Raw genomic sequence first — 25,204 nt, forward strand, 5'->3', positions numbered from 1 at the left:
TCACTCTGTAAAATGGTTATTAGTAAATAAGCTCGAAGATGCGCTCCGAATTTGGCACAGAAAATGTATCACCGTGCGGTGCTGGACCTGCGCGGAGGAGTCCAGCCGCGGCGTTTGCAGGGCACGGCCACCAGGTGGCGCCACCGAGCGCTCGCGCGGGGTGGAGCGGCCGCCGAGCCGGAGCAGCATGTGGGCGCTCGGAAGGCGCACAGCCGCGGGCCTGCTGCCCTGGACGGCGTCCCGGGCCTCGGCCTCGGCCGGGACCCCGCGCGGGAGGGAGCCGGTCGGAGCCTGCGGCCGCCGACGCCTACACGTCACAACCAACGCGGCTTGCGCCATCCGCCAAGCCGTGAGTACGCGCGCCGCGGGGCCGCACACCGGAGCGCAGGCCGCGCCCGCCCCTACGGGCGGGGACGCGCAGCGCGCACGCGCCGGGACGCACTGGGAGGACGCGCGCGGGGGGACAGGGCAGGCGCGGCGTTTGCGCGGGCTTCCGTGTTCGGCTGTGGGCGTGAGTGCCCAGGGGGGTCTGTGCCGTCTTGAAGCTGGTCTATTCCTTTGAAAAGACAAGTTTCAGTAATGAACACAGCCGTGTTCAGCGAGTGCAGCCAAGGCGTGTTTATTACTGTGCTTGCACCGAAAGTAGCACGCAGAATCACGGTTTCCGTGAGCCGGTTGCCTTTTTCGTGGTGTGGGACTAGCAGGGCTAGCCTAGAATTGGCTGTGTACCCCAACTGGCTTCACAGGGAGTCACAGGGGTACCAGCAGGGCCCTAGACTCCAGCTTTTGGAAAGTGTTGAGACCTCGGTTCCACATTCTGACTCCGCGGCTCTAGGGAGCCCTGTGACCTTGGGGAACCCTAGCTCCTGGGGGACAGGGCTTGGCTTTCTGTTCCGGAGAGATTAAAGGGTAACACCTAATTTGCGATTTGGGCGGGAGAGTTAAACTACATTCACAAAGGCCGTATCACTTCAGATAAGTTCGTTACTCCACGACTTGAAAAGATGACCCAAAGGGTGGCAGTGGGATAAAGAGGCTTCCCAGAGAGGCATGTGGTAGATGCCAAAGAAGGGAGCTGGAAGAGCATTTTAGGAAAGGGAGAGCTGTGGACGAAGATGGAGTTAGGCTGAGGGCTAGTATCGTCTGTAGGTTCAAACTCAGCCTAGGATACGTGAGATTCTGTCCTTAAGATTAAAAAACAAAACAAAATAAGGCTAGCCGTGTAGCTCATGTTGGGGTAGTCACTTAGCCTTCTAGAAGTCCTGGGTTCTTTCCTTAACACTGGAAAAGAAAGTTTAAAAGCAAACAGAAAGGCGACTGCCAGAGAGAAACAGCCAGGATTTGAAGGGCAGGACCCGGGACCCCCACTTTCTCAAACACTTTTCCCCAGGTGTTTTCTGCCCTGTTCTGCTTCCCAGCCTGCTTCCACTGTCACATGTGTTGTCACATTGATGTACTTGTTGGTCTTTGTTGTTTGAAAGTGGTCCCCAAGCCTAGAGCCATAGTAAGCATGGTGAGATTGTGACACACCTTACAAAGAAAATGTGTGTGCGATATGCTTCACTCCAGCAGGATAAGTGCTATTGCTCCAAGTTCAAAATTAATGAATCGATAATATATGTTAAATGACGTGTCTTTAAACAGAAGCGCATACCAAACAAGATTATACATCAATCATTTGATGGTTATGACCCTGAGACTTGCAGGGACCGCACCTGTGTCCCTCTAGGAACTTTATAGGGCCACCCGCTCCTGATGGTGATGATAACGGAGTAGCTGGAGAGATGGCTCAGCATTTAAGAACACTGAGGACCTGGGTTTGATTCCTAGCCACCCACAGAAGGCAGCTTACAACCTTCTGTAACTCCAGTTCAAGGAAATCAGGTGCCCTCTTGTCGCTCAAAGGGTACCTGCACACACGTTGTATTCATCCATACACACACACACAGATTTTGAGAATGATGACGAAGAATAGACTCCGTGAGTCCATTAAGCTAAAGACAGTGCAGTGCCAGGCAGACAGAGACTACTCTAGGGGGGCTGGAGAGATGACTCAACAATTAAGAACACTGTCTGCTCTTCCAGAGGTCCCGAGTTCAATACCCAGAAGCCACATGGTGACTCACAACCGTCTATACTGGGATCTAATGCTCTCTTCTGGCCTGCAGGTGTACATGCAAATAGAGCGCTCATATACATAAAATAAATAAACAATTTTTTTTAAAAAAGAGAGAGCAACTCCTGTAGGGCATGTGGTAGCTGGAGCAGTGGTTATCAAGACTGTTGTCACCCCTTCAGAGCCTCATCTTTTGGAGCGTGCTGCCTCCCTTGTCCTACCTCTCCGCTCACTTCCAGCTGTGATGCTCTGCCTCCTCTTTTCTGAGCTCACCGCCGTCTCCGACCCTTTGCATGGGCAACTCGTGTGTCATTTTGATGCTGTAAATCTTTTTAAAACTTCTTGCCTTGCCAGAAAAAAGTCATGAAGATTGCTTTACAGGCCCTGTGGTCACCTCAGCCGCACTCCATCACCTTTCCCCACCCCACCCCACACGCCTGCCACCTCAGCTAATACCTACTACGCTTCTCTCTGACACTTTACCCAGTCTCATCTGGTCATAATCCACACACATGCCATTGCCCGGTGCCCAGCAGTTAAGGACTAAGAAAAAGCAACAGGTCACCCCCTGCTGAGAGGCTCCATCAGACTCAGCCAGACAGCTCTTTTCTGGACTTCAGCCTCTTGCCATTTTTAGATGCTTCTCCCCCCCCCCACCCCCACCCCCTTTAGTCAAATTCTAGGCGCACTGGCATGCTTCCCTGTTTCTGGTAAGCCACCAAATCTCCTGATCAGCTTGCCATAGCACCACCCTGGGGAGATGGTCTGTCTGGTGCTACATAGCCATAGCCGCTTAAGAAGCAGCCAACACAACTGTCTTAGTGTTCTTTTGCTGGGAATTGACACCATGGCCAGACATTTCATTGGGGTTGGCTTATATATAGTTCAGAGGTTTAGTCCATTCTCATCATGGTGGGAAGCATGGCGGCACGCAGGCAGACATGCTGCTGGAGAGGTAGTAGAGAGTTCTACATCCGGATCAGCAGGCAGCAGGAAGAGAGTGAGACATGGGCCTGACTTGAGCTTCTGAGACTCCCCTAGTGACAAGGTTCCTCCAGCAAGGCCACGCCCACTCCAACAAGGCCACACCTCCTAATAGTTTCACTCCCTGGTGACAAAGCATTCAAACACGGGAACCTATGGGGGCCGTTCCTATTCAAACCACCACAGCAACTGAGGACCAGATTTTGTTTTATCTTAAATTCAGAGAGCTCCCTGTGTCTCATGACTGTCCTGTCAGAAGGCGAAAGCTTAGCAGAGAGTGGGGGAGCCCCAGAAAAACGTGGAGGCTGGGGGCAATTCCTCATTCCTGCTCCTGAGATGCTGTGCGGGGAATACTGTCCATAGAGACGCACCCACCTGTAAACCGTGTAGACTGGATCAGAGCAGACTAAGATGTGGGTAATTAGTGTCTCTAACTTTGGCTTTTAGAGTTTGAACCTCCGCTGCCCTGATCAGATTCTGAACATCAAAGAGCAGAGTGTCTGCGTCGTACATTTAAGGAACTCGGGGACATTGGACAACCCAAGGTGAGATGAAAACGCCTTCCACCTCAGGCATGCCTTCTTCTCCCTTTCCTTCCTCTCTCCTCCTCCCTCTCTCCTCATATAGAAACATTTCTCCCTGGGAACAGCTCCGAGTGACATCCTTCTATATCACTAAGCGTCTACCATCATCTCCATGATCATTTGATGGCTGTGAAGAGACACCATGACCACGGCTACTCTTATAAAGGGAAGCAAGCATGGCAGTGTGCAGGCAGACCAGGTCCTGGAGGAGCCTAGAGTTCCACATCTTGATCCACCATCTCCTGAAGGCAGCCCGGAAGAGACTATCTTCCACACTGGGCAGAGCCTGAGCCCTGAGCCCTCTGAGCCCACCTCACAGAGCCACACTTCCTCCAACAAGGCCACACCTCCTCATAGTTCCACTCCATATGGCCAAGCCTTCAAACACATGAGTCTATGAGGACCAAACCTATTCAAAACACTAACAACCATGTTAGTGAATTATGTTACTGGGTGGACTTCCCAGGCTTCCTTTAGTTCATCCCTACTGTTGGCTACTTAGGGTCCAGCGTCCTATGTGGAAGGTCATCTAAAACAAATAGCTCTCAAAGGCAATGCCTCTCCAGGCTGTTCAAAGTTAGTTTTCCACCGTGACACAAGTTAGAGAGCCTGCCTCCCGCCTCCAGGCTAGCCCTTATCTCACAGTTTGTTGTCCAGGTTAGATCATCCTGCCCACCTATCCATTTGGTAGGAAGAGTTGGAAGCATGGAAGGGCTAAAAATGGCGCTTGTCTCTCACTCTGGTTCCCGTGGACCAAGCTCAGGTGGATAAGGAAACTAGAAACAAAAGCTAGCAAGTGTCTTCAAAAAAGCGCAGTGGATTCCCCATGGCATCACCACCACTGCCTCAGTTTACCCCTTTGCTGCTTGATTATCCTCATGGCAGCCTTGCCAACAGTGGATATCTGCTCGGCAACCTAGGGCAAGCTCTGCCCTGCAGACCAGGAATCCCTGCCCCAGACTAGGGTGGGGCCCCTTGCTCATCATCCTTTCAGATGTAAGGAAGGCAGTGGGAAGCGCGCTCTCCTTAGAGGCAAGCAGCCAGCAGAACCCACTGTCTGATGACAACACTCTGCTTCCACAGACTGTTTTAAGGGTCCAGTGAGTTCTTTTAGGCCAGACTCTTTTCTTTGGTTGGTTGGTTGGTTTTTTGAGACAGGATTTCTCGATGTAACAGCCTTGACTGTCCTGGCTATTCTTTGTAGAGCAGGCTGGCTTGAACTCATAAAGATCCTCCTGCCTCTGACTCCCAAGTGCTAGCATTAAAGGCATGTGCCACCACACCCGGCACAGACTCTTCTTTGTAATGGCTTTTCCTCAAAACACCTAAGAGGCTCTTGGCTTACTTACTCTCCGCCCAGTATGCCAAACCCTTATTCAAATGTCTTCCTACCTGCAAGAGTCCAGCTGCCTTACTCCTTTGTATCCCCCATGCCCAGCTCTCTGCATGAAGGGCAAGTTCCCCAAGTCATGTTCAGCAGTATTCATAATACTTTTAATTTGGTTGGTGTCTTAGTTAGGACGTTATTGCTGTGAAGAGACACCATGACCATGGCAACTCTTATAAAGGAAGAAGCCCCCATTTAACTGGGGCTGGCTCACAGTTTGGAGGTCTAGCCATTATCATCATGGCAGGAAGCATGGCGGCGTGCAGGCAGACCAGGTGCTAGGGAAGCAGCTGAGAGTTCCACAACTGGATCCACAGGCAGCAGGAAGACAGACATACTGGACCTGCCTTGGGCATCTGAACCCTCAAATCCCACCCCCAGCCCTATGACACACTTCCTCCAACAGGGCCACACTTCCATTAATATTATTTCCTATGACTCTATGGAAGCCATTTTGTCATTCAAACCACCATATTTGGTGCAACAGTCACACTCCCTCTACCTCATCTCACACATACACCTACACAACACACACACACACACACACACACACACACACACACACACACACACACACAGAGTTTTGGCTTACCAGAAGGCTTCTATGTTCCAAGGCTTAGATTCTCCCTTGGATTCTTCCAACTTCAGCATCTGTTAAACCCAAAGTTCCATTTAGTTCCTTCCAGTGGCCTCCTGGCTCACTGTTTGCACCTACTAAAGCAGCAAAAAGTCACCAAACAGAAGAATATTCCACCTGGGCTAGCAAGATGGCGCCTGGGGAAAGGCATTTCCTGTGCAAGCCTGGCAACCTGAGCTTGATCTGCGGAACACATAGAAAGGGGGAACACACACTTGTCTCTTCCTCCACATGCAAGCCACGGCACGTGCACACACATGTTCTAATAAATAAGGAATAAGCCGGGCGTGATGGCACACGCCTTTAATCCCAGCAGTCGGGAGACAGAGGCAGGCGAATTGACCTGAGTTCAAGGCCAGCCTGGTCTACAAAGGGAGTCCAGGATAGCCAAGGTTACACAGAGAAACCCTGTCTCAACAAAAAACCAAAATAAATAAATAAGGAATAAATGCACTTATTTTTTAGAAAGAGTATTCCTACTGTTCTTAGTTCCTCAAGACACCCCAACCCACCTCTCTTCACTCCATTTTACCCTCAAAATGTCCACCACAGCCTATCAGATCAGCCACTGTGTTTAGACAGCAACTCCTAGCACTCTGGTCAATCCCATAGCCTGTCCCTATTGTGCCCTGGGAAGGGAATGGGCTAGATAGAAGATGGATCAGATGCCACTAGCACCCAGCAGCCACTGGTGTCTCACTGTAGATCCCTGGGCTCTCGGGTACTGGCGCTGCCCAGTGACCATCTCATGACTATGTATATACCCTCACGGGAGCACAGGAGCCCACAGAAGAAAGACTGGTACAGCAGGATGGGCCTTCGTTTTGTTGTTGGGGAACCAAGGCCCTTACACTTGGTTCGCTCATACCTCCCGCTGAGCCACTTCCCAGTAGTTTTATTACCCTAATTCAGATGTCATTGAAGTCCTTGGAAGTGTTTGTATTCAGGCTTCTACAACTGTCACCACTAATTCCAGGACATGTTTGATACTGCAGAAAGAGCCTTTGTGCACTTAAGTCAGTCCATCTCTCCCCGCCCCTGCTCCCAGCACCTTCTATTAACTCCTCTCTGTGGGTTCATAGCAGTGCTTAAGGAATTGGGGAGAGGGGGTGGGTGTCTGTTTAGACTGAGTCTCTCTGTATAGCCCAGGCTGGCTTTGAACTCATAACCCTCCTGCCTCAGCCCCAAGGACTGTGTCAGCTGGGATTATGGGTATACCATGCCCTGCTACAGCATTGTTTTAGATTAGAAAAATAGGCTAGATTTTGATGGTGCATTCCTGCAGTCTGTCAGCAAGCAGGAGCAGGAGGGTCAACCTACACTACACAGTGAAAGCCTATCTCAAAAAAAATTTTTTTAATTAAAAATAAAAGTTGCTGGGCGTGGTGGTACACACCTGTAATCCCAGCACTTGGGAAGGCAGAGGCAAGCAAATCTCTGTGAGTTCAAGGCCAGCCTGGTCTACAGAGTGAGCCCAAGACAGCCAAGGCTACACAGAGAAACCCTGTCTCGAAAAACTAAAAAAATAAAATAAAACAAAAATTGGCAAACAGTATTTGTAGAGAAATGTTCCATAAGTTTCAGCTGCATAATTTTCTAAGAGCTGAGTTGTGAGCTACTGAGAGAGAGACCGGGGGGGGGGGGGGGGGGGATATGTAACTATGAAATCAGTCCCAGGCCGAGAAATAGAATACCAAGGGCTAAAGAGATGGCTCAGTGGTTAAGAGCACTTGCAGCCCTTGCAGAGGACCCTGGTTCTGTTCCTAGAACCCACGTGGCAGCTCACATCATCCATAATCTAATTCCATGGGATCTGATTCCCTCTTCTGGCTTCTGCAGACACCAGGCGCACACATGCACATGCATACATGCAAGCAAACACCCATACACATGCTATAAAATAAGTAAATCTTCAAATTAGAAGAGAGACTACGGGTAGCCTGCGTATGGGCAGGCGCGCTGCTCCCTCAAGTTGTAACCCTTTGCTGTAACTGTCGCTCTGATTTGCAGCAACCTGACTTCACTTGCATGATTGTTTACTCTATACACAGGCTGTGTGGCTGAGTATCAGTATGTTTCTATGAGGCTCCATCCCATCACTGTCTTATTTGTGACATCCGTCCATATTGCTCTCAGGGTCTTAGACAATTCTGTGTTGTCAGGTGGTGGTCCGTAGCTGGAGCTCAGTGAAATTCTTGTCTCCTGTTTCTGGAAAATGTCTCCCGGGCATTTTCCAGTTTAGTGCTATGAGATAGCTTCAGCCTAACCATGCTAAAACAATGCATGTCCTTTGGTGGCACTAGGAGTGTATTCCTGTTGTGCCTGCTCCCAAGAGGGGGCCTGAAGGGTCACAGCCCGCGCATCTGCTTAACTTCTGTGGGTACTGCCCAGTGGTTTTCCAAAGTGACTGGTCTCTGGCTTGCCCATCAGCAGCATCAGGAAGCCCTGCTTGCCCCTCGTCCTGTGTGTTTTATGACATATCTCTTTCATGAATATTTGTTAATATTCTTTTTAAAGTGTTAGGCAAGTTAACCTTTTTACATGCTCGGTGGCCACTTAGCTATCTTTTATGAAATCTGTACAAGTGTTTTATCCATTTTCCTATTAGACTCTTTATTGATTTGTATTCTGGATTAGTTCATTTTTATACACACACACACACACACACACACACCCCACACACACACACACACAAAAACATGTTTTTCTCACTTTGTGTCTTGCCCAATGAAACTTTAGTAACAAAATAAATAAAAACAACCTCAGTGCCAGGAAAAGCAGATGCATGAAATAAAGAAAATATGGTGAACTAGACATTGTCGTACACACCTTTAATCACAGCTGTTTGGAAAACTGAGGCAGGAGGATCATAAACTCAAACCCAGTCTGAGCTACCTAGGAAGACCTTGTCTCAGAGAAAAACAAACAAGGTACTTCATCCTTATATTTTTGAAATTTGAAAATAGTCCAGAACACAGAAAAGGCTCGGTAGATGCAGATGCCCCAGGGTAGTCGTCATCTGGAAAAGAGGCCACTTCTCCCTACTTCTTTCATGCAACGTAAAGTTCTTGCTCTGTACATGCTAGATATTTTCCATCCACTTAAAAATATAAATAAGGGGCTGAAAGAGAAACCCTTTCTCAAAAAAAAAAAAAAAACCTAAATAAATAAATAAGTGGCTGAAGACATAGTTCAGCAGTTAAGAGCACTGGCTGCTCTGCCAGAGGACCCGGGTTCAATTCCCAGCACCCACATGGCAGCTCACAGCTGTCTGCGACTCTAGTTCCAAGAGAGGTGACACCCTCAAGTAGACATACATGCAGGCAAAATACCATGCACCTAAAATAAAAATAAATCATTAAAAAAATGATATAAACTCAATCCTCATTTTAAAACTGAATTTTTATATAAATGGAAAGCAAATGAATAAGCTAGGCTGCAGGGTCGACACCGTTGGGGCTGAGGCAAGCCGAGTGCTGCTGTGTGTTTAGACCTCTCAGAGCTACCTAGCCAGATCCTGTCTCAAGACAAAGGAAAGTAAAGGGAGATGAGTTATCTTATGCCAACCGGAAAAGAGTCTTGGAGAAGCAGAGCGGGGCGGGGTGGCTGGCGGAGCAGGGCTGTCGAGGCCCTTAGAGTTTTGATTCTCACAGTCCGGGTTGCTAGCTGGTTACTTCTGCTGGAGAGCATTTTCGTTCCATTTGTATGTATCCATGTGTTATGATTGTGTGGTCGGTGACGGTGCCCTGGTGGGTTTCTTTCCTTCTGCAGCTCTCTAGATGAGACGGCTTATGAAAGACTGGCCGAGGAGACGCTGGACGCCCTGGCAGAGTTCTTTGAAGACCTTGCAGACAAGCCCTATACCCTGGAAGACTACGATGTCTCCTTTGGGGTACCTCTTGGCTTTCTTTATTTTCTGTTTTTTTTTTTCCTTAAAAACTAACTTATAGGCCGGGTGTGGTGGCGCACGCCTTTAAAACCAGCACTCTTGGAGGCAGAGGCATGTGGATCGCTGTGAGTTGGAGGCCAGCCTGGTCTACAAATGGAGTCTAGGACAACCAAGGCTACAACAGAGAGACCCTGTCTCGAAAAACCAAACTAAACCAACAACCACAAAACTGTAACTTAGGCGGGAGATGTAGTTCGGTTGGTAGAATGCTTCCTGACATCTGCAAAGTCTTGGGTTCAATCCCCAGCAGCTTGTAAAGTGAAACATGGAAGCATGTCCCTGTAACCCTAGTACTCAGGAGGTAGAGGCAGGAGGGTTAGAAATTCAAGGTCATCTCAGCAAGGTAGCAAGGCTGAAGAGAGCCCAGGCTACAGATGAACCTGCATTTTAAAATAAAAACAACTGGTGGTGGCACATGCCTTTATTCCCAGCCTTCAGGAGACAGAGGCAGGAGGATCTCTGTGAGTTCAAGACCAACCTGTTCTCCAGAGCCAGTTCCAGGACAGCCAGGGCTACACAGAGATCATGGGGGGCGGGGTTCATACACACAATTAACTGTAACTGACTAAAACAAAGAATGCCCTGCAGGCAGGCCTGGTGGGGCACAGCTGTAACCCTATACTCTAGAGTAGATGCAGGAGGGCCACTGAATGTTCAGAGCTAGCCTGGTCTACATCATGAGGTCCAGACTAGCCAGGGCTACAGAGTGATATCCTGTCTCAAAAAAATGGGGTGGGGGAGGGGGGCTTGAGGAGGGCTCAGTGGGTAAAGCTGCTGCCTCCAAACCTGATAACCCCAGTGCCATCCTCACACCCACGTGCAGGCAGGAGGAGAAAGGGACTTCACACCATGCCGTGGGAGTGACATGGACACACACACACATTCAGAATAATGATAACTTAATTAAAAAGGACTAGCCTCCAGCAGCTGTACCTGTCCCACAGCATAGACTGTAGTAGGAATATGTGACAGGACTCTTGTGACAGCCCAGATCTGTCAGGGACTTTGAGCAAGTAAGTCACTGTATCTCTTAGCCTCTCCTGTTTAAGGACAGATTCCCAGGGTGTGGGTGGGTAGCTCAGTTAAGGGAAGAGCCGTTAACCCAGCATGGGAGAAGCCCTGGGTTCAATCCCCAGGACTGAAGAATAAAAACATTCTCCAGTATGCAGCCGGGCAGTGTCCCTGTGGGAAGCCCCGAGCTCAGCGCTTGTCCCTACTCAGGCACAATTGCCCAGGAACGTCCAGACTCCATATGAGAGCTATGTCCTCCTGTAAGAAGCAGCCCGTTCTGCGGTTTTTATTTTTGTTTGTTTGCTTCCTTGTTTCTTTATTGAGACAAGGATCTCTCTATGAAACCCTGGCTGTCCTGGTACTCTGTAGACCAGGTTGGCCAGGAGAGATCCATTAATACTAAAAGCATGCGCCACCACGGCCTGACTCACCCGGAATTCTCATGTGCATCCTTGAGTCCAGCCCCTGGAAATTCTGATTTAATAGTGTGAAATGTGCCTTTCGGTGAGGAACTGGATTTGCAGACCTTCCCTGTAATTCTAACCTGTGGCTGAGAACTTCTGAATTGGATGAAGGCAGCATACCCCAGCCACCGGGAACCTAGGGAAGTTTACACGCTGGCCACCAGGTGGCAGTCTAAGCTCTGGTCTGCCTAGGCTTTTAGCATTGGGAGAAAAATGTCTCCTCCTTTTCTTACCCATCCCATCACCAGCACATTCCCAATCCGGGCAGAGGTTAATCCTCTTGACAGCAACTCATTAATACCAGGAAATGTCATGAAGTGTGCATTTTGGAGTAAATTGTAGGATTTTGGAGACAGATGGCTGTCAAAGTGATAGGGAGAAAACGGTTAATTAAAAAAAAACTTCCAATTTCATTATTTCTATTCCTTAATGAGAAGACAAGTGTATGTGAAGGTACTTGGCTCAACATGACATCTCCCATGTGCCTATCCGTCTCTACTTCTATGGGCGACCAGGTGACAACAGTCTTTGTAGGTTTGGTTTCTGCAGGGGCAGGCTTCATCTTCACTAGCACCATTCAGTGTGCCTGGCCCGCTGGGACTGGTTCTCCTCTGATTGGTCGGTTGGTGCGAGAGTCTCCTCCAATTGGTCACTGTACCTTAGCAATTGCTTCCTGTTTTGTTTCTCTTCATTGTGACTTGAATCATGTGTTAAAGGCCAGGTTCCCAGCTGCAGGTGTCCCTGGGAGGTGACTGGATCCCGAGGCCCCTGGTCTAACTGAAGAATTGATTCGATGCAGGATTGATAACTGTGTGGACTACTGAGGGAATAGTGAAGGGTGGGGGAGGGGCTGAGGAGGTCGCAGGAAACAGGTCACTGGTGGTGTGCCTTGTCCCCGCCCTCTTTCCCCTCTGCTTCCTGGCTGCCATGAGGAGCAGCTCCCCCGCTACATCCTCCTACCGTGGGGGCACCACGCCGTGCCACAGCCCAGAAACAGCGCAGCCAGCCATAGACTGAAAACTTGGAAACTAGGAGCAGCGTGGATCTTTCCTTGTGTTTTCTCAAATATTTGTCACAGCAAGGAAAGTCTGAGTCATACTGTCCCCTCCCCTGACTGTAAGTGTACCCTACCCACACTCCCAAAGAGTAATAGTAGGGAACTAAAAACTTACAGGTTTTTTTTTAAAAGATTTATTTGTTTATTATTTATACACTATTCTGCCTACATGTATGCCTAGATGCCAGAGAGGGCACCAGATCACATTATAGATGGTTGTGAGCCACCATGTGGTTGCTGGGAATCGAACACAGGACCTTTGGAAGAACAGCCAGTGCTCTTAACCTCTGAGCCATCTCTCCAGCCCCAAAACTTACAGTTTTTTGGTTTTGTTTATTTCGGGTTCTTTGTGTGTGTCTTTGTATTGTTTTGGCTTTTTGTTTGTTAGAGACAGTGTTTTTCTATGTAGCCTTGGCTGTCCTAGACTCACTTTGTAGACCAGGTCGGCCTTGAACTCACAGAGATCCACCTGCCTCTGCCTCCCTGAGTGCTGGGATAAAGGTGTGCGCCACCATGCCCAGCCTGCAGACAGTTCTAAACATCTTAAAGCCCCTGGTAAGCCAGCATAACAGCTGCTTTATTCCCTCCTGTCACTAGTCATGGGAATAGCTAAAAGTCCGGGGGGAAGATTCTAACTACAGTAGCCTGGCTGGTAAAAGGAACTGAGCTTTGTGATCTCTGCCTTGGCAACCCTGCCCTTCACTTTGGCAGATAGTACCACAGGGCCCCCTTGGTCACTGTTTATCTACTGGTTCATTCATCCACAAATATACCATATTTTCTGGCATATAAGGTGACTTGTTAAACCACCCCCACCCGAAAAATCCATGGCAAAGTCGAAGGTTGTCTTATACGCCAGATACTTACCTGCAGCTTGCTTCCCCTGGCTTCATGTGTCCTGCACATATAGTGGGGTGTACCGTGGCCGATTCCCTGCTCTGTGTGGAGAGTATGAAGCAGGAGCAACAAGCTACACACATCTTCCTGTACCTCAAGGAGGAGAACGTGAAAGTGGATTGGCTGTCCACCAGAGCCCATCCATTCGACTCAGAGGGCTGTGTGTCTTTCAGAGGCCTGTGTGTCTTTGGTTGAGTGTGGAGCACACCTTAAAGGGGCAGTGTAGGCTGGCACTGGCTATCTGCTGGTATTTAATAAAGAGCCTGGCTGTCTGTGGCCTGCCTGCAAATAGACACATGCCCGAGTCTGCTGTGTGTGTATTGGAAGAGGGGTAGTCTTATACAGTGAGTATATTCCTAACTCTGTATTTTACCTGGAAAAGTTGGAGGTCCTTTTATATGCCAAGTCACCTTATACACTGGAAAATATGATAATACTTTTACACCCATCCTGCGTTTGGGTGGAAGCATATAGGTGCTGACTGAGTCTGGCCACAGATCACCTCCTCTTAGGGACTCAAAATAGTGGAAGTGAGGGCCAGGGGACAACAGGCTCCTTCACACACAAACCGATGCTGAAATAGTTCCAAGCAGGAGAAGCCTCAGGTATTGGCTCTGCGAAGTAGAGAGTCCCAGATAACCTTCCCAGAGGCCTCTGCAACAAATCCTGGAGCAAGAGGGACGTCAGGGAAGACGCTAAAAGACAGCTTAAGCATTGTGGAACTAGGTCTCATGTGGCTAGTTTTTTGCTTGGTTGTTTTTTATTTTGGAGCACACATCTGTTTAAATAATATACACTAGGGATCCCTCCAAAGATTGGGGATCATAAAGAATAAATTGAGGATGCAGTGGTTAAGAGTCCCTATGTAGTCAGTCACTAACTATAGTAGGGTCCAGGTACAAATGTAGTTGAGAAGTCTCAGAGCAGGTAAACCAGATGTTGGGAGCCAGACCAGAGTGACAGGACTTGTGCAGGACCCAGGCTGGCCAGGAAGGAGTGTGGACTTGGAAGTCACTTCTGGAGAGCTAGGCAGTCCTTGGCATTTGTGCTGGACCTTCAGGCCTCAGCGTGTAGGGTGGAACACACGGACAGTTATTGCCCATGGATAGGTTAAGTCAGAGATGAGTGTATGGTTTCACCGAATCTGATAGCCCATAGTGGGAAGCCTGAAACTGTACGGTGGGGTCAAGAGCCACATGCTCTGGACCTGCTGCAGTGGGGTGGGGAGAGTCAACATCTGATGAAAACAGTGCTTGGGGGGAGTTAACACTGAATATGTGCAGACTTTCAGTTTTGCAAGCTGGAGATGTTTCTGAATGGCTCTAGAGCAACAGTGTGAATGAACTCAATACTATTGTCCTGTGTATCTTAGTTACGGGCAAATTTAATGTGTTTTTTCAAAGATAAAAGAGAGAATGGCCGGGCATGGTGGCGCACGCCTTTAATCCCAGCACTCGGAAGGCAGAGGCAGGCGGATCTCTGAGTTCGAGGCCAGTCTGGCCTACAAAGTGAGTCCAGGACAGCCAAGGATATATACAGAGAAACCCTGTCTCGAAAAAACAAAACAAAAAGAGAGAATGTATAAGCTAGCAGCTGAGAATGAAGGTTCAGGAGGGTGAGGGGGTTGCCTACAACCAGAAAAACAGTGTTTGTGAGCCCAGACAACACTGCATCTCAGGTCAACTCTGCTGGTCACTAATATTTTGTTTTGTTTTTTACCATCCCAAGCCTCCTTTGTAAAAGTGAGATAGTGATTCTTACCTCCACAGCTATGATCTAGTTGAAAACAGTTTCCACATGGGTCCAAACACAGATCCTGGCACACACTGGGTTTCAAGTCAAAGGTTCTCAACCTGTGGGTCACAACCCTTTTGATAAATCTCTATTCCTGCTGGGTGGTGGTGGCACATGCCTTTAATCCCAGCACACAGGAGGCAGAGGCAGGTGGATCGCTGTGGGTTTGAGGACAGCCTGGTCTAAAAAGCCAAGACTACACAGAGAAACCCTGTCTCAAAAAAAACAAAAACAAAAACAAAAAACAAATCTCTTATCTCCAAAAATGCATTGTGGTTCGTAGCAGTAGTAAAATTGCAGTTATGAAGTAGTGATAAAAATAACAGTATGGTTGAGGTTCACCACAACATGAGGAACTATATTATATTAAAGGGGCACAGCATCAGGCAGGCTGTAGTGAGTCTACTGAGGGTCTTGCTGTGGTTATTCTGTCTGTGTGCCCAACGTCCCTATCAGGTTTAGGGTTTGGTTTGGTGTAGCTTGGATTTTTTTGGATAGTGCTTCATGTTGCCCAGGCTGGCCTCAAATGTAGCCAAGGATGACCTTGAATTTATACTCTTCTACCACCTGGAGACCTGGGCTAACAAAGCCTGGTGGTCCAAGCCTTGAATTGTATATCTCCCAGTGGAGCCACAGCCTCGGCCCTATTTTGGGGCTTTTGTTTGTTTGTTACTTGTTTTCTTTTAATCAGAAAAAAAAGTTTGGTTTGATTTCATTTTTAGAGATAGTTTTTCTGTGTACCCTTGGCTGTCTTGGACTCACTTTGTAAACCAGGCTGACCTCGAACTCAGAGGTCTGCCTGCTTCTCTCTCCCGAGTGCTGGGAAGAAAAGAAAAAAAAAGGGGGGGGGGGAGAAGAAGCCTGGTGTGGTGGTGCATGCCTATAATCCCAGCACTCAGGAAGGCAGAGTTCGAGGCCAGCCTGCTCTACAAAGCGAGTCCAGGACAGCCAAGGCTACACAGAGAAACCCTGTCTCGAAAAGCTAAAGAAGAAGAGGAGGAGGAGGAGGAAGGGGGCTGGAGAGATGGCTCAGAGGTTAAGAGCATTATCTGCTCTTCCAGAGGTCCTGAGTTCAATTCCCGGCAACCACATGGAGGCTCATGACCATCTTTAATGTGATCTGATACCCTCTTCTGGCCTGCAGGTATACATGCAGATAGGGCATTCATATAAAATAAATAAATATTTTTTTAAAAGAAGAAGAAGAGAAAGAAAGAACCAGAGCATAGTGGCACATGCCTGGCTGGTACTTGGGAAACTGAGGCACAAATATAATCTCAGAGAGCAGAGAGCTCACTAGTGCCCCCTCCCGGCCTATAAGTTACATTGTTATTGGTCCCAGCCTCAGCGTTTTTTTTTTAATGGCTGGCTGTATATCTAAGGCTGCGCTGAGAGAATCATTCCAAGACTCCTGATTGGATGAGCACGTCACAGAGCACAGAGAAAGGCCTTGGTGCATCTGGGCAGCGAGAGGCTCCCACCTGCTCTCTAGAGGGAACGCGGGGCACTTGTAGGGTACACTAAGTTCCTAGCCCTTTATTTCATATCTGCCATTCTAGAGAGACTAAACCCTTGAGAGTGAAGGGCTCCTTTGTTCAGTGTTTTCCATTTTAAATGTTCGTTTATTGGGCAAAAATGGACTGGCTAGTCTTCTGAGAATGCAAGGCTTTTTAGAGGAAAATAAAGCCTTATGGGGTCTCCGAGCACTCGTCGGATGCCTGGGAAGGGTCTGAAAATAATGCAGGTAGGCTGGGGCTGCTCCGCCTGCTCTTCTATGACAAACAAGGTGGCGTGTTTGCTTTATTCTTTCTTTTTCTGTGTAGCATTTTGTTGTGCAGCCTGCTGGCCTCAAACTCAAAATCTCCCACCTCAGCCTCCCAAACACTGACATTACATACAGATTTTACCAGCACACCCTCTTTCTTTCTATGTTTTCATAATGGGCTTGTCAGCTCTTAACTCTTGGGCAGACGCTATGAGAGTTTAGTCTGCATTTGTACATATGGCTGGCGCGGACAGCAGCAACCTAGCGGTCCCATTGCTGAGATCTCAGGGACCCGTAGCCTTTCTTTTCTTGGCAACCACACAGGCAGAGAGAAAGCACTATGAGCTTCAAGTGGTATTAGGGTTGATCCACTCGGGTGGCCGTGGAGATGGCTCGGTGGTTAAGCACTTGCTACTCCATCTGAGAGTCTGAGTTTAAATCTCAGCACCCACGTCACACACATCACATCAGGTGGCTCACGGACCCTGTATCTCCAGCTGCAGGGCGTCCTGTGTGTCTTCTGGCCTCCAAGGGCACTTGGTGGTTTATTAATATTTAATATTGATTTATATAATTTAAGGCATATGTAGATGAATTAATTATCCTATTAATATTAATTAAATCAGCAGTTTTTCCTTATCATGCTATTATATAAATAAAAGACACAGAAACTTGTTAGGTTTTGGGGGTTTTTTTGTTTTTTGTTTTTGTTTTGTTTTTAGTTTTAGTTTTTCAAGACAGGGTTTCTCTGTGTAGCCTTGGCTGTCCAGGCTGGCCTCAAACTCACAGAGATCCACCTGCCTCTGCCTCCCAAGTGCTGGGATTAAAGGCATGCGCCACCACTTCCCGGCTGAAACTTGTTAGATTTTTAATAAGCCTTAATGCACTATGCTGGACAGATAGTAATCCCCTAAGCTATCTTGTCTGCTTCCCAGCCAAGTCCCCCATAAATGCTTGCACATGTTTTCCATCCGGGCTGCTGCTCTCCACCATGCCAGTCTTCAGAGCAAGCTCCTCCCAGCCACGTGCTTCTAGCTCATGTTAACCCGTGCTGGTGCGCTCCCTCTTCCTCCCTCCTCCTCTCTCTCCTTCTGGGCCTTCTCTGCCACCCTTATTAATAATTCATCAACACTGACCCATTGTGATCCTGGGAGTAATGTTTTTACTATATAAGCTCCTAGCTTTGAGTGCAGATTTTTGTTTGTTTGGGTGCCAAGCACTGGACCCAAATGCCTCAACATGTACTGCCAGTGTGCTGCATCCCCAGCCCGCATTTTATTTAATTTAATTTTCCAGACAGGGTTTTTTTTGTGTGTAGCCCTGGCTGTCCTTGATTCACTTTGTAGACCAGGCTGGCCTCGAACTCACAGCAATCCGCCTGCCTCTGCCTCCTGAGTTCTGGGATTAAAGGCGTGCGCCACCACGCCTGGCTCACATTTTATTTTATTATTTTTAATACACTTTATGTCTCTATTGTAGCCCACTCCCTCCTCTCCTCCCCATCCCACCTTCCCATCCTCTTCCCCCGTCCCCCCTCCCCCTACTCCTCAGAAAGGGGGAGACCCCTCGTTGGCCCCACCCTAGCACATCAAGTTCCATTAGGACTGAGTTCACGATCTTGCCCTGTGCCCTCACCAGGGGGAGGTGATCGAACAGCAGGCAACAGAGCCCATGTCAGAGTCAGCCCCACGCCCCTTAGTAGAGGACATACATGAAGACCGAGCTGCCTATCAACTTCAGCTGTGTAGGGACTCTAGGTCCAATCCACGCCCGGTCCTTGGTTGGTGCCTCAGTCTCCCCAAGCACCCCTGGGTCCTGGTTAGTTGGCTCTGTTGGTCTTCTTGTAGAGTTCCTGTCTCCTCTGGATTCTTCTACCACCCCCCTACACACACACACACACACACACACACACACACACACACACACACACACACTTGCACAAGAGTCCCTGCGTTCCACCCAATGTTTGCCTGTGAGTCTCTGCATTTATTTCAATCCCCTGCTGGGTGGAACCATTCAGAGGACAGTTGTGCTAGGCTCCCGTCTGCAAGCATAGCAGAGTAACATTTAATCCTGTTAGGGGTTGGCTCTCTCCCATGCAGCCCCCATTTCTTTTTTCTTTTCTTTTTTTGTTTTGTTTGTCTGTTTGTTGTTGTTGTTGTTGTTTATTTTTCAAGAGAGAGTTTCTCTGGTTAGCCTTGGCTGTCCTGGACTTGCTTTGTAGACCAGGCTGGCCTCTGCCTCCCAAGTGCTGGGATTAAAGGCATGCACCGCCACACCCAGCCCAGCCCCCATTTCTTAATGGTGTGTTATATCCTTAGATACATGAAAGACATTGAAATATGAACAAATACATATATGTGTGTGATATAATTAATCTTATTTTCTTCACACTTTCTTCTTCCTGACCCCCTAGGGCGGCGTGCTCACCGTTAAGCTGGGCGGGGATCTAGGGACCTACGTGATCAACAAGCAGACCCCAAACAAGCAAATCTGGTTATCTTCTCCCTGCAGGTATGTTCAGAAGTCAAGATCTGTAAAGAGTGTTCTCATTGGGAATGCAGTCTTGGGGACCATCTGAGGGTGTGTCCGTCACTGGCTTTGCCACGGCTTTCCAGCTGTCTGCCTCAGCAGGAAGGTGCGCTTCTAGATGAACTCTTCTCCCCATTGATGACTTGGTTGCTACCCTCTGGCATCAGGGTGCTGACAGGACCTGAAACAAATACTTTTCCGAACCTGGCCCAGACAGTTTTTCTCTATTAAAGAAAAATCACTGGCTCATCCTTGACAAGGATACCTTTGCCAGGCTTAGTGTTACATGTGCATAGTCTCAGCGCTCAGGAGGCAGAGGCAGTAATTCAAGGCCAGCCTTGCTACATAGCCAGTTCAAATGCTAGTCTGAGCTAGCTATCATGGAAGACCCTGTTGCAAAAGTGAGTAGACCAACCTGGTCCTAGTGAGTCCCAGGCCAGGCAGGGATATATATATAAGCCACTTTTGTTAGATATGGTGACACATACATGGGATTTTTTTTAAAAATTAATGCGACTTTGAAGGCTGGGGGTGTATCTCTGTGGTGGAGTGCTAGCACTAATCTATACACCCCGGATTCAATTCCTAAAACAGAAGGGAAAGAGAGAGGCAACTTGTACTTTGTCCTCAAAATTAGTTAAACTTTAACTCCTGGCCTATTTTGAAGGTCTCAGTAATTCTGTTGGCAGAATTGGGCTCAGGCTCTGTGGAAGGGGGACAGTGACTTTTAGCAGCAACTCCAGGACCCCCACGCTCTTGCCTGCCCTTTCGATGTGTCCGCAGCTGAAGGAATAGCTGGGTACACCTCCAGGCAGCCTGGGTCTCAGAACTAAGATCTTACTGCTGAGCATACAGCTGCTCCTGACGTGGTCTGGAGATGGCAGAGATGCCCACAGAGAGAGTCTTCACACTAAACTTGCTAAGACTCTGCAGCACCACTGACAAAGAAATTTTGTTTTGTTTTGTTTTGTTTTTGTTTTTCAAGAGAGAGTTTCTCTATGTAGCCTTGGCTGTCCTGGACTTGCTTTGTAGACCAGGCTGACCTCGAACTCACAGCAATCCATCTGCCTGTACCTACCAAGTGCTGGGATTAAAGGCGTGCGCCACCACGCCTGGCTAGAAGAAGACATACTGAAGGCTCAGAGCCATGGGCAATGTGGAGGGATCTTGAACTGTTCAAACTGTACCTGGTTACCTGACAGCAGGGCTGGGATGCAGGACCAAAAAATGTCTGTTGCTTTCCTTTGCTTTGGTTTGGTTTTCGTGTGGCTGGATACTTTGTGTTCAGAGGTTTCTGCCCTTTTAACAGAAGCCCCGCACATTCATTTGCCCTTCGCACTATACTGTTGGCACATGCCTAAGCTCCAGCATTTGGTTGGCAATGTTAAAAGCCTCCATACATTTACACCTACAATGATCCTTCCCGTGTCTTCCCTCTGCCCCCAGGGGACTGCCTTCCCACTTCACCTCGGGCCTCTCTTGGGTTTGTGGTGTTGGGGATCTAGCAGATGCATTGCACATGCTGGGACTCCTCAAGCACTGTCTATCTTTGAGCTTTATCCTTGCTCTTCTAGCCCGGCTTTGAAAGTTCTCTGGAGTATTCTAGGTGGCCGTGGGTGTCCCAGTTCGTGACCTCTCAGGGTTCTCTGTCACCGTCATCAGGGTGTCCCCATATACCATCATTACCTGTTACTGTATCTGCGCTGTTCCCCAGGCCATGAGGAGGTAGACTTTGAGGCATGGGTCTTGTATGTCTGGAATAACAAATCTTGACAAGAAACAGCTACAGATTTGCCCACAGTACTGTGTATTAATCAGCTTCACGTTGCTACAACTAACTACCTGAGACAAGTTACTTTTCAAGGGAAAAGGTTGGCTTATCTCACAGTTTTGGAGGTTCAGGGTCCAAGATTGAAGGGATGCAAGGGACACTGGTGTAGCCTCTTGTACAGTGGCACACCGTGATGGGAGCTTGTGTAGCAGCAATGTGTCCTCTCCAGTTGGGAAACAGAGATTAGACAGGGTCCCACACTCCCTTTTGGGGACACATCCCAGTGATCTACGAAACTCCCAGTGAGCCACTGTTCTTCAAGGTGGCACTATTAGGAGGTAGTAAAAAACCACACCCCAAAGTCCTTCTTCTCCTGGCCTAGAAATAGAGGAGACGCAGCAACAGATAACGATCATATACGGGGACACACTGATGAAGCTCCAGATTCACAGATTTAATTTTTAATAAAGAAAAAAACATTTGTAGCTAGATACTATGGAGCATGCCAGAAATCCCAACTCTTGAGAGGTAAAGGCAAGAAAATCAGTAGTTGAGGGTTATCCTTGGCAAAATAAGGAGTTCGAGGCTAGCTCGGGCTACATGAGACCCTGTTGAAAGAAGGAAGTTTGGTTTAGTTTGGTTTAGGTTTTGAGGCAGGGTCTTACCTTGTATCCCTGGCTGGCCTGGAACTCACTGTCTAGACCAGGCCAGCCTTTGTCTACCAAGTGCTGGGATTAAAGGCTATACCACCATGCCCAGCGAGTAGTTATTGTTTTGGCTTGGCTTTCTTTTCTTTTTTAGCTTTTTCCAGACAGACGGGGTCCCTCTGTATGCAGCCATGGCTGTCCTGGAACCCACTTTATATACCATGCTGGCCTTGAACTCACAGAGAGGTCCACCTGCCTCTGCCTCCTGACTGCTGTGATTAAAGGCATGTGCCACCATGCCTGACTCCCAGTGAAGGTTTTAATAATGGCACAGGTGGTGGCCAAGGCTAGGAGAGGCCGGTAATAGTCTTTCAGGGTCATTGGGGTTTTGGGGCCTAGACAGTTAGTGGTGACATAATAGTGTAGGTCAGGCACAAATGACATCAGTGGTGCAAAATGACCATCATTCCCCAAACGAGGTGTCCTGTTAGCACACCTGGTAGTTGTTCCTTTTCTGTACATTGATTGTTTTTTTGGTTGTTGTTGTTGTTGTTTTTGTTTTGTTTTTTCTTCTTCTGGGATTTCTGATTGCATCCACTGAAACCAGGCTTAGAGATCCTTGTGAAGAGCCGTGTGGACACTGGGAATCGAACTCGGGCTCTCCAGTTCTCTGCTAGAACAAGGGATGTTCATACCCGCTGAGCCATCTCCCCAGCCAGGACACCTGGTAGGAAAAGCAAGAGATGAAATGTGCTTCAGGTAGATTCACAGGGGCCAGGCTGTGGGCTGTTCCAGAGGACTGCACAATTGCTCTCAGGAAGCGGCTAACTGAGGAAATCAAAAGTTCACCTCAAGCTGGGTGTGATAGTGCATGCCTTTAATCCCAGCACTCTCAGGCAGATCTCTGTGAACTCGAGGCCAGCCTAGTCTACAAAGAGAGTTCCAGGACAGCCAGGGCTATTATATAGAGAAACCCTGTCTTGGAGGGGCAAGGGGGAAGGTCACCTCACTCGTGTCACTATCAAGCTGCAGTCAGTCAGTGTCTGGGTGGCAGACAGCTCTGTGGATTCTGATAGCTAGCCATTGAAAGGAGGAGGCATTTGTTTTGGCTCACAGTGCCAGACACTTTAGTCCCTGTCGCCTTTGGGCCTGCAGTGAGACATAAGCAGGGGAATGTGGGGTAGAGGGAAGCTGCTCCCTGGCATCTGGAAGCAGAGGGAGACAATCTCCATTCAAGGCACACTGCCAGTGACCCAGCACGCCACCGCCACCACTAGGCCCTGCCCTATGAGCTTCCTGCCACTTGCAATAGAGTCGTAGGCTGGACAATGAGCTTTTAACCACTGCCCCGTGGGACCTTTAAGGTCCAGTTCAGCCAAATATGATTGTTCTAGTCCTGGCACTTAGGAGGCTGAAATAGGAGAGCGCTATAAGTTGAAGGCCAGCCTTGGCTAAATGAGATCCAGGTCACCTGGACCCAGGTTTGAGATACAGTGTAAGGACTCTGTCTTCAAAGATAGTTAAGTGCACACCGTTAGTCCCAGCACTCAAGCGTCAAAGGCAGGGGCTGCAAAGAGAAACCCTGTCTTGAAAAACAAAACAAGGGCTGGAGAGATGGCTCAGAGGTTAAAAGCACTGACTGTTCCGCTGTTCTTCCAAAGGTCCTGAGTTCAGTTCCCAGCAACCACATGGTGACTCACAACCATCTATAATGTGATCTAATGCCCTCTTCTGGCCTGCAGGCATACATGCAAGCAGAGCACTATATACATGATAAATAAATAAAATCTTTTAAAAAAAGAAAAACAAAACAAAAAAGACAGACAGATAGATACATACATACATACATACAGGCATGCATGCATATATATACATAGATAGATCCGTAGATTGACTTAGTCCGAGCGCAGTGGCTTTCCTGAAGAGGACCCTCACTGACTTGCCATGCCTTTGTCTTGTTTTGCAGTGGCCCCAAGCGCTATGACTGGACAGGGAAGAACTGGGTGTACTCCCACGATGGCGTGTCTCTGCACGAGCTGCTGGCCAGGGAGCTGACTGAGGCTTTAAACACCAAGCTGGACTTGTCTTCGTTGGCCTATTCTGGGAAAGGCGCTTGACCACCTGCCACATTCAAAGACATTAAAAGCTATCAGGCAGAGACCCCCAGCTTCCTGCTGTAGCTGAGTGACTGGTTTCCCATGCCTGCCTCTGAGGACGGTCACACACTGTGTGACAGCTCTGTGAAAAAAAGTGTGTTACCTCCCACCCTGTCCCCAGATCTGGCTCTTCATTTCTACAGAGATGTGTTAGGAGTCTCCCCAACGTGAGACCTACCCTGGTCTGTTAGAATGTCTCACACCATGTGTGCATGACATAACAGCCACAGAACATCTTGTACTGTGTGTGCAAGATGTAACAGCCTCAGAATGTCTTGCACTCTGCGTGCATGACGTAACAGCCTCATAATGTCTTGCGTCATGCGTACTAATAACCTCATGGAAAGGAAAAGGGCTCAGAGAGAGAAATGAGTTGTTCCCACTCTGCGTTCTTTGAAGGGTTTATTGTCAGAGTTTCATGAAGAGCAGCAGGCCAACTGGCCATTGTATCTGAAGTGCTGCTGTACGGAGTAACTTCTAAGTGTCCCCAAGACTCCAATATGTACACTTCTGAGCCGTTAGCAGAGCAATGTCAAAAGAAGCCATCTGAAAATACCTTTTTGCTTTGTGACCTGTGCTGGGTACCAGGACCTGGGTGCGGTTGCCTCCGTGCTCCATAGATGAGGTCACTACACAGTCAGTAGCTACAACACAGACCTGAGATGTCTTTTAAAAAATTGAAAATTGGGCTGGAGAGATGGCTCTGCTCTTCCAGAGGACCTGTGTTCAGTTCCCAGCACCCACATGGCAGCTCACAACTGTCTGTAACTCCTGATCCAGGGGAATCTGTCTCCTTTACACATACAGGCAGGAAAAATATCAGTGTACATAAAAAATTGAAAATTAAGCCAAGCATGGTGGCACACACCTTTAATCCCAGCACTCAGGAGGCAGAGGCAGGCAGACCCCTGAGTTTGAGGCCAGCTTGGTCTACGAAGCAAGTTCCAGGACAGGGCTGTTACACAGAGAAAGCCTGTTTAGGGGTAAAAAATGAGCTGGAGAGATCATGTCATCTACAAAGCACCACACAAACATGAGGACTCAAGTTTGATCCTAGATAGCCACATTTTTAAAAACAAACGGAAATAAAACCCGGCATGTCAGCCCTAGTTTGTAATCCCTGCACTGGGGAGGTGGAACTGATGACGTTGGGGCTTGCATCCTCATCAGTGAGCCTGGGGTGTCTGAGAAACACTATGCCAAAGCAAGGTCCGTGGATGGCTTCATTGACCTCTGTCCTCCACACATGCGCACAGACACCAGCATACACATGTACATGCACACAGATTCACACGTGCTAGATAAATGCACACAGATAACTGCAGGCAAGGAGGGAAAAACAAAAAACTACCATAACCTGAAGAATTAAACAGTGTCATGGAGCTGAGGGTCTAGGGTATGTCCATGAGAGAGCCTGTACTGGGATAGACAGCCTTCGCCCTCCATTTTCCGT

At 48.4% G+C, this 25,204-nt stretch overlaps 1 protein-coding gene across 1 annotated transcript; it reads left to right on the top strand.

Annotated features, from left to right (window-relative positions):
* The first annotated feature begins 136 nt into the window (after positions 1–136).
* FXN (frataxin) lies at positions 137–23,860 on the top strand. The gene is made up of 5 exons (XM_084774069.1): positions 137–349; positions 3,548–3,645; positions 9,480–9,600; positions 19,062–19,159; positions 23,562–23,860. The coding sequence occupies exons 1-5, from the start codon at positions 188–190 to the stop codon at positions 23,710–23,712; spliced, it is 630 nt and encodes a 209-aa protein (XP_084630195.1). The 5' UTR covers positions 137–187; the 3' UTR covers positions 23,713–23,860.
* The last annotated feature ends 1,344 nt before the right edge of the window (positions 23,861–25,204 follow it).

This window comes from Acomys minous (genome assembly GCF_964271855.1).
Source record: "Acomys minous genome assembly, chromosome: 2".
Classification (NCBI taxonomy): Eukaryota; Metazoa; Chordata; class Mammalia; order Rodentia; family Muridae; genus Acomys; species Acomys minous.